Source organism: Antechinus flavipes, chromosome 1 (genome assembly GCF_016432865.1).
Source record: "Antechinus flavipes isolate AdamAnt ecotype Samford, QLD, Australia chromosome 1, AdamAnt_v2, whole genome shotgun sequence".
NCBI classification, from domain to species: Eukaryota; Metazoa; Chordata; class Mammalia; order Dasyuromorphia; family Dasyuridae; genus Antechinus; species Antechinus flavipes.
Window position 1 is genome coordinate 328,628,089 of NC_067398.1, and position 13,893 is coordinate 328,641,981.

The 13,893-nt window shown below is 33.2% G+C and overlaps 1 protein-coding gene across 1 annotated transcript; it reads left to right on the forward strand.

Annotated features, from left to right (window-relative positions):
- Positions 1 to 12,707: 12,707 nt before the first annotated feature.
- LOC127558394 (olfactory receptor 13D1-like) lies at positions 12,708 to 13,649 on the forward strand. The gene has a single exon (XM_051991804.1). It carries the CDS (start codon positions 12,708 to 12,710, stop codon positions 13,647 to 13,649), a length of 942 nt encoding a protein of 313 aa, XP_051847764.1.
- The last annotated feature ends 244 nt before the right edge of the window (positions 13,650 to 13,893 follow it).

The window sequence follows — 13,893 nt, forward strand, 5'->3', positions numbered from 1 at the left end:
AAGGCAATTATTCCCATTTTAGTCTCTCCAACTGTATGAGAATTTTTCTTAACATCAAGACTGTGAAAACCCCTAAAATTTGCTGATTTTGTGCCTAGTTTTATGTGCCTGACATATGGTAAGTACTTAGAAGCTGGGAAGAAGCAAAACAAGTCCAATTCTTCATACACAGGATAGTCTTTCAAATACTTGAAGACAAATATCATGTTACCTGTAGATCTTCTTAGCTTAAAATTAATTCAAGTATGACATAAATTTCAAGTACTTGATTGTAATTTCCTTTCCCTTGAAACTTTATAGATTATTTCCTTTCTAAAATAAACTGTGTACAACTTAATATTACAGAGATTGAATGAATAGCAAAATTTTCATGACTTATTTAGTTACTGCATCGCATTAAAAATATTTGAGGTCCAATCTATAGACCTTTGGGGATGAATTCCTATATAATGACAAAATGGGGATTATTGAGTACATATAAGGAAAAATTTGGGGTACACACTGTTTGAAATAAAACTCCATAAATTACTTTAAAAATTCATATTCTCTTCAGGACAATACCTTTCCTGATCCCATAAACTATTCTCACTATTTTGTATTTAAACTTTATATATTTATTGTAAACACATTTTTAAGGTAAATGTCCTACCCTATAGAATGTAAGTTCCTTGAAATTAGAGATTTTTTTTCCCTTTTTTTCTCATTGTCCCCTATGACTAGCATACTACATGTGCATACTCTTTGACCCAGCAGTGTTACTACTGGGCTTATACCCCAAAGAGATACTAAAGAAGGGAAAGGGATCTGTATGTGCAAGAATGTTTGTGGCAGCCCTCTTTGTAGTGTCCAGAAACTGAAAGCTGAGTGGATGCCCATCAATTGGAGAATGGCTGAATAAACTGTAGTATATGAATATTATGAAATATTATTGTTCTGTAAGAAATGATCAGCAGGAAGATTTCAGAAAGGCCTGGAGAGACTTACTGATGCTGAGTGAAATGAGCAGGAGCAGGAGGTCATTATATACTTCAAAAACAACACTATATGATAATCAATTCTGATGGACTTGGTCCTCTTCAACAATGAGATGAACCAAATCAGTTCCAATAGAGCAGTAATGAACTGAACCAGCTACACCCAGCGAAAGAATTGTGGGAGATGACTATGAACCACTACAGAGAATTCCCAATCCCTCTATTTTTGTTTATATATTGTATTTAACTTATACTTTAACATATTTAGCATGTATTGGTCAACCTGCCATCTGGGGGAAGGGGTGGGGGGAAGGAGGAGAAAAGTTGGAACAAAAGGTCTTGCAATTGCCAATGCTGAAAAATTACCCATGCATATATCTTGTAAATAAAAAGCTATTAAAAAAAAGTTTTGCCTAATGGGAATCATGCCTATGAGAATTTCAAGAATACCTCACAAACCTCACAAAAATTAGTTCCACAGAAGATAGCTAACTGCTTTTGCCCTCAGATTCTTGGGGATAGCTCTGAGGGGGCTGAGGGTGAAAAACAGTTTGGTGAATAAGACCTTAAAGTTTACTTTCCTCTATGATAATGATCTGATATCATCAATCAGATGGGGAAAGAGCTTCAACTAAGATCTATAAGTTATCTCTTTCTTATTACATGTGTTCACGAAATTGGAGTGCAGTTTCCCCTAGATTCTGTAATTATTTGTGGGAAAGTATATTAAAGCCTAGATTGGGGGTAGAATAAGCACGGAACATATTTCTTATTGATGATATCAGATCATTATCATAGAGGAAAGTAAACTTTAAGGTCTTATTCACCAAACTGTTTTAAAAACCACCCTCAGCCCCCTCAGAGCTATCCCCAGGAATCTGAGGGCAAAAGCAGTTAGCTATCTTCTGTGGAACTAATTTGCCATTATGGATGAGAGAGTAGCTTCAGAGCCTCAACACACAAATACATAATATTTGAAATTTAACCTTCTCTGAGAGATTATGTAATGAATAGTTTATTTACTAAATCAATATTTCAAATTGATTCAGAATAATGCACATTTCTCTGCTTACCAATATTTTTCAAAAATTGTGGTGCTAAAACTATATTCTAGAAGTACAGAGGAGTAGTGACCACCTTGTTCCTAGAAGCTATGCTTTTCTAAATGCAGCTCCAAATATTATTGGTGTTGGGATTTTTCTTTTTATACATTACAACACTGGCTCATGTTAATCTTATAGTTTGTTTTAAAAAATCCAAATTTTAAAAAATGGCCTCATTTCCAAAATATATAGAGAACTGACCCAAATTTATAAGAAATCAAGCCATTCTCCAATTGATAAATGGTCAAAGGATATGAACAGACAATTTTCAGAGGATGAAATTGAAACTATTACCACTCATATGAAAGAGTGTTCCAAATCATTATTGATCAGAGAAATGCAAATTAAGACAACTCTGAGATACCACTACACACCTGTCAGATTGGCTAAGATGACAGGAAAAAATAATGATGAATGTTGGAGGGGATGCGGGAAAATTGGGACACTAATGCATTGTTGGTGGAGTTGTGAACGAATCCAACCATTCTGGAGAGCAATCTGGAATTATGCCCAAAAAGTTATCAAATTATGCATACCCTTTGACCCAGCAGTGTTTCTATTGGGCTTATATCCCAAAGAAATACTTAAGAAGGGAAAGGGACCTGTATGTGCCAAAATGTTTGTGGCAGCCCTGTTTTTAGTGGCTAGAAACTGGAAAATGAATGGATGCCCATCAATTGGAGAATGGCTGGGTAAATTGTGGTATATGAATGTTATGGAATATTATTGTTCTGTAAGAAATGACCAGCAGGATGAATACAGAGAGGACTAGCGAGACTTACATGAACTGATGCTAAGTGAAATGAGCAGAACCAGGAGATCATTATACACTTCGACAACGATATTGTATATATATTTTCTTTACAAGAATAATACAAGATACTTTATCAAGTACTTTGTTCATGTATGAGTGAAATATTTTCACAACATTCCCTTAATAAAAAATAATTATAATAACCTGTGAAAACAGGAACCAAATTTGAGCTAACATAACCTGTTCTTAAAGAAGTTAGAAATCATTGCTTACTTTTGTAGATGTTTGCTCATCAGCTTTTAATAATCCCATTCTATCATTTTCCCAGCAATTCAAGGAATTCATTGGCATTTATTTTATAAAATCCCACAATCTTGTAGTATTTTTTAAATTATTAATGATATTTCATACTTTATGGATAAGCAATCATATCTGTTAGTTCTTCTGCAGTCATATGAGATAGATTGAAATTCATGAAGGATGAATACTCATTCTCATATCTACTTAATTATCTTAGCTATCAAGGCACTTTTAGCCATTTTTGTTTTGTCATTTCCTTTGCAAAAATCATTTTTCGAACATAAAATAGAAATAAATATGAATATAACCCTTCTGTATCTTCTCTTAGCTGTCATTATCTCATATATCCCCCAAGCCATATTTCTTTGATCTGCCTATTTCCCTCCATGTAGTAGGTTCTAAACCTAAGCACTAATATTATTTCATCAGGAGACTTATCAAAATGTTTAATTTCTAAGTATTCTAGCCAAATTTCTAAGATTATAATTTGGAGAGAAAATGTAGATCTGCATTTTTGAAGCAGTTCTTGTAACAATAAAATAACAAGTCTAATCTTAGTACCTATGCCACTTTTTTGGTTTATTTCTATCTTAGGTAAATTTATTTTTAAAACCTAACTTGGTGCCTGAATTTCCTGAGTGCCCATGTTCACTTTTTCAGACAATTACAACTTTTTGCCTCATTGAAATTATTTTCTTTAGTATCTCAAGAATTTTATTCTTTAGAGTTTCCTATATCACTTGACTTCTGAGTGAACTATATTTAAGGAAGTCAGACTTGCACAGAAATATCAGCATCCCTTTTTTTTTTTTACCAGTCATCAAAGTCCAGTGGCAAAACAAATTGGTTGTAGCCCAGCATGCAGTGTATAACCTTGATATTTTTGATGTCTGGACAAGACAAGTAGACTCTTTACTTGATGATTAATTGATGTTATGGGTTTTTACAAATCTACATCTATACATATGCATACAAATACACACACACTAGCACATGTAAATACATATATATGCATAAACATTCCAACTTTTGTGTCTTTCTTAGAGGACAGTGCTCCAAAATGAAAAGAAAAACTCAGATGTTGACTGCCCAGGAAAGAACAGAGTGGGATAATGACTATATTATTTTTAAAAACTATCCATTTCTTTTTTTTATTTTATTAAAGCTTTTTATTTACAAAACATATACATGAGTAATTTTTCAACATTGACCTTTGCAAAACTTTGTGTTCCAAAATTTTCCCTCCTTCTCTTTACCCCCCTCCCTTAGATGGCAGGTAGTCCAATACATATTAAATATGTTTAAAAAATATATGTTGAATTCAATATATGTGTACATATGTATAGTTATCTTGCTGCACAAGAAAAATCAGATCAAGAAGAAAAAAACTGAGAAAAAAAACAAAATGCAAGCAAACAAACAGAAAGAGTGAAAATGCTATGTTGTGGTCCACATTCAGTTTCCATAGTCCTGTCTCTGGGTATAGATGGCTCTCTTCATCACTGAACCATTGGAACTGGTTTGAATAATCTCACTGTTGAAGAGAGCCACGTCCATCGGAACTAATCATCATATAGTCTTCTTATTGCCATGTATAATGACCTCCTGGTTCTGCTCATTTCAGTCAGCATCAGTTCATTTAAGTCTTTCCAGGCCTTTGGTCATCCTGCTGGTCGTTTCTTATAGAACAATAATATTCCATAATATTCATATACCATAATTTATTCAGCCAATTGATGGGCATCCATTCAGTTTCCAATTTCTTGCCATCACAAAAAAAGGCTACAACAAACAGTTTTGTGCATGTGGGTCCTTTTCCCTCCTTTAAGATCTCTTTGGGATATAAGTCCAGTAGTAACATTACTATATCAAAGAGTATGCACAGTTTGATAAACTTTCTGAGCATTGTTCCAAATTGTTCTCCAGAATGGCTGGATGTGTTCACAATTCCACCAAAAATGTATCAGTGTCCCAGTTTTCCCACATCCCTCCAACATTCTGCATTATCTTTCCCTGTCATTCTAGCCAATCTGACAGGTATGTAGTGGTATCTCAGAGTTGTCTTAATTTGCATTTCTCTGATCAATAGTGATTTAGAGCACTTTTTCATATGACTAGAAATAGTTTCAATTTCTTCATCTGAAAATTATCTATTCATATCCTTTGACAATTTATTAATTGGAGAATGGTTTGAATTCTTATGTCTGAGTTAATTTTCTATATATTTTAGAAATGAAGCCTTTATCAAAACCTTTGAATGTAAAAATGTATCCCCAATTTATTGCTTCCCTTCTAATCTTGTCTGCATTAGTTTTGTTTGTATAAAACCTTTTTAATTTAATATAATCAAAATTATCTATTTTGTGTTCAATAATTCCTTTGGTCACAAATTTCTTCCTCCTCCACAAATCTGAGTTTTGTCAGAGGAAGGAGCATTCACATATTGAGAGAGCATATTATCATACAAAAAATAGAATTTGCCAGAATATTACATCAGAAAATATGGAAGCAATAAGTTTTCAAAACATTGAATAACCTAGTTGGTAGGAGGGACAAATAACTAGAAATAGAAAGACCTGGCTTTAGAAATGATTTTTGTAATTGTGATGGATAAGAATTTACCTCATCATTCAAAACAGTGATTTCTGTCACACACCACTGAATATATTTGCATGCCTTCTTTCATGAATTAATACGTCTGAATGATGAGCAATAAGAATTTGTTAAAATGGAAGATGGGATATAATAAATAAATATATATATAATAATATAAAAATAAAATTGAAGAGGGAATTTGAATGAAGCACCTCAAAATGTCTACCATTATGAGGGACATAGAGACAACCAAGAAAACAAGAAAGAAGAAATACAACCAATAAATAGACAGCTAGGTAGTACTGTGACTAGAGTGCCAGTCCTAGAGTCAGGAAGATTCATCTTCCTCTGCTCAAAGCTGGTCTCAGACACTTACTAGCGTTGTGACTCTGAACAACTCACATAAGCCTGTTTTCTCATCTATAAAATGAGCTGCAGGGAAAAGTTGATATACTATTCCAGCATCTTTACCAAGAAAACCCCAGATAGGGTCATAAAAAGTCAGACATGATTACAAAAAAAAAAAAATGACAAAAAATGATCAATGAAGTAGAAAGATACATACGTAATGTAAGAAGGAAAAATATATATGAAATGTAAGAAGCAAAATAAATCTTTTTGGGAAAGAATAAAGAGAATCATACTTTAAGAAATTGGAAGAAAGGTGTAAGGAACTATTATAAACCACATGCTTAGCTCAACTATGGCAAAGGTGGGTCAAAATATGTAGAGAAACTTTCATTGATGATAATGATATCTCTCTATAGATTATAAAAGATGAGATAGTCATGCTTGGGACAGTTGGATGACACAAAGAATAGAGTTTCAAGTCTGGAATCAGATTCCTTATTTCAAATCTGGTCTTAGAAATTAGTATATGACTATGGGCAAGATACTTTATCCCATTTGTCCCAGTTTCATTTTCTGTAAAATGAGAGGGAGAAGAAAATGGGAAACCATTCTAGTATCTCTGCCAAGAAAACCAGAAATGGAGTCTTAAAGAAGCAGATATGAATTAAAATGACTGAACAACAATAGATGTTTAATTGCATTAACATTGTTTTTAAATTCTTCAAACAAAATCAATCTCATTTTAACAAGCCAAATAACAATATATAAGAGAAATGGTTGTGGCAAAAATCAGATCAACTTTTAACATCTCTAATATTTGAGGAAATGCTAAAGATTGCAAAGATTGAAAATTAGAAGAGGAAACAAATTGATTTTAAAATGCCCTCCCTCAATAATAATAAAAAGATCCTAATTTAAACCATGTTGATGTATCACTATATAATTATCAAGCAAAAAAAATTATTAAAGCCAATGAAAGTCAATGTAGACAAGGTTGTAGATTAAAAGGAACAAGTCACTCATTACTTATGAAATTACAAACTTTGATCCAGAACCACAGCTGCCAATACACAGTTATAAAAACAAAAAAATGTGGGGATTCCAATCAATCATGCATCCTCAACATAACTATATTACTCTTCCCATGTTTGGCTTATGAAGAAGAAATTTGAAAGCATCTCTCTGTGCATTTTGTCTATTGTGCTATTAATTAAAAACTTAAAATAAGTTTAATTTAATTGATCATTATAGTATCCCTAAAGCTTTAAAAGTTAACTTTCACATAGTTCCTATATAAATGTTTAAATTACTTCAGGGATTACAGATTCCTTGAGGAACACTGTGGAAGGTTGTGAAGATGTAAAGTCAAATTTCAGATAAATCCAGTGAAAGATCATTTTTAATCTCCAGGGCATTTAGTTTCAAACATAGTGTTGTTCTCTACTCTAATATCATGGTATCACTTTGGAAAGGGACGCATTCTCAAGCCAGACAATATTTCACAAACATATTTTAATTAGATAGGAATATCACATGGAAGAAAGGTAATAATATAAATTAGCTTGAGTAAAAGCAAATGTCTCCATAAAAAAGAACATTGGATAGGATAAATAGATTTTATACTCATGAATTTGGTGCTCCCTTGAGTCACCAAGACTTGATTCTTAATGTGGTTAAAAGTAGTACCTTTGTTTAAAAGTAGGAAGAATACCACTTCAATAGAGAAGAGAGAAGCAGCTCTACATCTGACACTTAAAGGTAAATGAGAAGGGTGAGGACTGTCTTGGAAAGGATTATCTTCAGAGATATCCATGGAAGTGGGGAGCTGGGATTGGGTTGGCTAGAAATGTTGAAAAGGAAGTCACTTTATTTTTTCCCCTTTTTTTTAATAATTATAACTTTTTATTGACAGAACCCATGCCTGGGTAATTTTTTACAATATTATCCCTTGCACTCACTTCTGTTCCGATTTTTCCCCTCCCTTTCCCCACCTCCTCCCCCAGATGGCAAGCAGTCCTATACATGTTAAATAGGTTACAGTATATCCTAGATACAATATATGTGTGCAGAACCGAACAGTTCTCTTGTTGCACAGGAAGAATTGGATTCAGAATGTAAAAATAACCCGTGAAGAAAAACCAAAATGCAAACAATTTAAGTTCATTTCCCAGTGTTCTAGGTAGTCACTTTGAAAAGAGAATTTTAGACTCACTGGCTTTTTAAGAGGCCTCTCAACTTTTAAATCTGTGATCTTAAAATCCTATGTTCCATGATCTTGTGTATAAGGGTGGGAATAATAAAGAAATAAGGAAACTTATCATGGAAGCTGAAGGCAATTCAAACAAACAAAAGAGTAGAATTGCAAAGTATGGTTGCTAGAGTAAAATGAATTCATTTCTGAGAAGAAGAATCTCTCAACTCTCTGGCTCTTTGAATGATCTCTTCAGCCCTTTTGGCCAGCTTCCACTAAGTTACTTTTGATTTAGCTTTGAACTAACCTTTAGATGAATTTCCTCATCTATGGGATCATAAGAACTCTAAGGCTATTTTTAGTTCTAACCTCTCTGTTTTAATGTTACTCATCTATCTATTACTTTACTTTCTATATTCCTTTTTTTAAAAAAATACTTTTAGTATTTTATTTTTTCCAAATACATGTCAAGACAATTTTTAGGTAGGGATTGCTACTGGCTTGCTGGGACATTTCCTACCTGCACTATCCTTTTACCTAAGTGAGAAAGATCTTGCCTGCTGATCTTCCAAGTATCTTGGGCCCAAAGATTGTTTCACCTCATCTTTTTATTGGTTCTCCTGTTCCAGGATTTGATTGAGGGCACTGTTTTATAGTTGACTGGAGGTAAATATAGCTGAGTTAAGGTGATTTACAGCTTACTTCGCCATCTCGTTTCACAGAAGTCCCTTCTATATTTTTATTTCATTGTATTTTTCTGCCTTTACTTTCTACTATTTTCAATTTTAAGGTTCTTTGAAGCCTGCAAAATATTGTCTTCTATTATCCCTGATAATTCTTACATTTTCATTTTAATATTCCATGATTTGTTTTAACATTCTATAGTTCTATGATTCCAAATTCACTAAAATTGAATTTAAGACAAGCAAAGCTCAACAGAGGTCACTATGCATACATGACAGAGAAAATTATTTATGACCCATATCTCTTCAAAAACGTATTTGATTACACTCCAATCCAAAGTGGATTACACTCCAATACTAAAGATGTTTCAGTAGTTTCATATTGCCTATAGCATAAGTTATAAACAAAATAAATATAACATTTATTGGCCCTCAAAGTCTGTCCATACCTTATCTTTCCATGATTACGGAACATTATTCCTTACCATGATTTCTCTTTTCAAGTCTATTGGCTTAATTTCTGTAACTAGAATTCAGTACTTCATCCTCTTCCTCTGAAATTATATATGTTTTTCAGAACACCTGGAAGGGATGCACTCCTTCCTCCTAGAAAACTAAAAATTCTTCTGGGCATGTCCTACTGAAAATTTTTGCTGATTTACTTAATTGTCACTGCTTTCTCCAGCTCCCTGAATTATTACAATTATATAACAATTTGCATATTAAATACTTCCAGTAAGGACTTTCTGAAGTTAGGAATTATTTTTTCATTAAGCCCTTTCATGCTTACCTATTATGCTTTATCTAGCAAAGCATATTGCATGTTACTAATCTTTAATAGATATTTCTTGGACTGTCAAACTTCAAGACAGAGTCATTTCTGTCATTTGTTTTCATTTCTTCATAAACAAACCTGTAATCTAGTTTCTGTTCTAACTCGTTTACCAAAATTACTCTAACATCACTAATGATAATCTTACCACAATACAATGGCAATTTATCTATTCTCATCCTATTTAATTTATGTGCAACATTCAACCACCTCCTCCTTTTTTATATACTTTATTGTCTTCTTTCCATGCTGTTTCTCCCATTCTGAACATTCCTCTTTCTTCATCAGCTTTTCATACCCTTTGCTACTTGTAATACAGGGAAACAGTGTATGTTTCCAAATATTAAGAGCTTGATTTTTTTCCTCAGTGCTCTCCCCTTTCTCTTCAATAACTCACCTAGTCTTCTGTATTTAGTCTCTATATAGATGATTCCCTATTCATTATCTCTTCCACCAACATCATTAGAGATCTCAAATCCCATTAGATATCTCCATTATGTTACTCTAAAGCCAAGTTACTGATATTTTAACTGTTCATCTTCTCCAAATATTGCTCCACTTTAAATTTTTAAAAGTAAGAAAATTTGTAATCTCCTATTATTCTTCCCTCACTCTTACTTCCCATATCTAATCAAGTAACATATTCTATCCTTTCTAGCTTTAACTATCATTTCCATCTGCCATCTCTTTTACAGTACCCTATTGTCCTCCTACTTTTGATTATTTATCATCTCTTACCTAGAATATATTACAATAACCTTTTCATTAGTCTCCCTCAAGTTTCTCCTACCTCAAATATATCTTTATAACTAGTGTCAAAGAAGTTTTCCAATTTTAAAACCTTCATCTTGTTGTATTCACTAACATGTCTAGTGATAATTATCTATCAAATTAAGTTTCAATTCTTTGGTCAGATAAACAAGGCCTTCCATAATCTAGTTCCAATCCCCCTGTCCAATCTTATCTAATACTACTTGTTATATTAAAAAATAGTTTCCAATCTTTGCCTGCTCACTGTCTTCCCTTCTCATCCTGTATTCTCTATCATGCTTCTATTGTTCACTTTCTCTTCCAAACCCAGAACTAATTTCCTCTATGTATTTCAGTCTATTACAATTCATCTCTTCTTTCAAAGTTCAATTCCCTTATGTTTTCTGCCAAGAGTGTTTTTAAGTCTTCTCATATCACTGAGTACTCGTCTAAAATAAAGATACCATCTGGCGGAATGCTCTCCAAATCCTATTTTATTAATTCATAAAATATTTCTTTCATATATGTATTACATATGTATAAATGGTTTTCTGATTTCAGCATGAATACCAATATTGTTTTATTCTATAGAACCATACCTCCATTTTAAAGAATATGGGAAATCTACCATTCAATTTGGGAATGGAATACGACCCCTAAGTACTACATAACAAATACAAATGATAGAGCTTTGACAATGTACAAAGTACATGAAGAAATACAGAATGAAAAGGGCAAAATGAAAAAAAATTATACATACATTTGTATGTTATATACATACATATGTATGTTATATATATAACCATGCTGGTAATTTCATTCAGTTAAATACAAAGATGACAGCAACAAAATCATGTTTTAAATATGGTATACATAGTTAACCATGAGATAATTGGTAAATTGAAGAAGTGACAGAGACATGTACAATTATTTATAATTTGTTGGAGTGGTTCTTGCTTGTTGTAACTTCTTTGTGCTTTTAAATTCTACATTGAGAATGCTAATTTCTGTATTAAATCTACTACTAATTTTTTCTTGAATAAATTTTACTCCTCTTTTAAAACAGTTTGTATTATACTTGCTCTTGTTCCATCATATCTAGAATTTCCAATGGATTATCTCTTTCATCTAATAGTATTGTTTCCTTTTTCTTTATATTATATTTATATATATTAGTGTGCTTGAGATTCTCTTTCTAAAATACATTCATCCTTCTAATTTTATGTTTCTCTTCATTTACATTTTCTCCATATGTATTCAGTTTATCTGCTTGTGAACTAGTTTTAGGCTTTTGGTCTTTTGATCTTTTAGTTCTACTCATATTACCCATAATTATACTTTTGAAATCCTGCTTACTCTTTGATTTCTCCATCTTAGATTACTGCAAAAACTACTAAGGCTAAGCTGCTGGGAAACTTCAGCATCCTCAAGAATGGGGGGATATGAGGATTGACTAGACTCAGCTTCCTTTCCTGAGAAATTACCATGGGGTAGTGGATTGGGCAAAGCTAAATTGCCAATCTCTGTTTTCTCAGACTTATCACATAATGCTCCCCTCTAGTCTATGGCTACAAATATAATCTTTAATTTCCCTCTTGCTGGCTTTTTCCACCCTAGCCTTTGAAGGATTTGACAGAATCAGTGCTTGACAGGAGAGTAAGAATGAAGAGTGATGACAGGATTATTTTTGTAGTATTTCTTGAAGCCATATCATGAGGTACAAAGTCTAAAAACTTATTTGTCTTTACTGCTGTGAATTTTTAGAGTAAGTTCTGTCTAAGGACTCTGAATCGATGTTTAAACTATTAGAGTCTTCTGATGAGACTTTTACTTGTCCAATGAACTCAGCAATTATTCAGTATCTGGCATATAACTTCTTTTTTTTTTTTAATTTGTCAGGAGCTGAAGAAGTTTCTAGAAGATAATTACCTTGTCATCTTCCCTATTCACATTTCTTTCATACTACATGAATTTTTAAATTCTCTTTATTTATGTTATTATTCATGAATATAAATACCAGGATTTCTTTGTATAAATCAGCAAAAAATCATACTGGAAAAAGAAAAAAGAAACATTTTAAAATATGAAATTAATTATGATTGTATTATTCACTATTGCAAATCATTTCAATTGTTTTCAGCTGCATCCTTCCCTAAATCCTAATATCAAATGACATGGAAAAGGGAAATGTCACATCAGTGACTGAGTTTTTTCTTATTGGACTTTCTTATTACCCATGGCTCCAGCAAGCTCTTTTTGTGCTCTGTCTAGTGATATATGTGGTGATCCTGTTGGGAAACAGCATGCTCATTATCATTAGCATCCTGGATCCCCGTCTTCACACTCCTATGTACTTTTTCCTTGGGAACCTCTCCTTTCTGGACATCTGCTACACATCATCCTTTATCCCTCAAATGCTGATAAATTTTATGTCTGAGAAAAAATCTATCTCCTTCATTGGATGTGCCCTGCAAATGGTTATTTCTCTCGGACTGGGGTGCACAGAGTGTGTTCTCCTAGCAGTGATGGCCTATGACAGGTATGTAGCCATCTGCAATCCCCTAAGATACACCATCATCATGAACAAGGGACTCTGTGTGCAGATGGCTGCTTGGACCTGGATCATAGGGTGTCTGAATTCTTTGCCCCAAACTGTGCTTGCTATGATGATGCCTTTCTGTGGGAACATAATTGATCACCTTACCTGTGAAATCCTAGCCCTCCTTAAGCTTATCTGTGCAGACATCTCCCTCAATTTATTTATAATTATGGTGGGAAGTATTGTTTTCCTGGTCATGCCTCTGTTACTCATTTTACTCTCCTATATCTTCATCCTCTCCACCATCCTGAGGATCAACTCTAGTGAAGGGAGGAAGAAAGCTTTTTCTACCTGCTCAGCCCATCTGACTGTGGTGATCTTGTTCTATGGCTCAGCCCTTTTCATGTACATGAAGCCCAAGTCCAAAGACACAAAGATATCAGAAGAGCTTATTGGTCTGTCTTATGGAATCATCACTCCAGTGTTGAACCCCATTATCTACAGCCTAAGGAATAAGGAGGTGAAAGGGGCTATTGAAAAAGTCCTGTTCAGAAACTTATACTTGAAAAGAATATGAAATACTGGTACTAGTGGCAGGGTTTGTTTGGTTTCTTGGGTGTTGTCATTTGTATTCAAAAATAATATTGTTCTACTTACTAATAAATTTATTAGTGTGGCTGCCAAATGTAATATGTAATTCCACTATATTCCAGACAGGATATGCATATACCCTCTTTGAGATACAATTCCTCTCCAATAGTTTCTTACTTTATATCCTCAACAGCTCTGCCTGTTTAGTCTCCTTTTGATTAAAATATCTT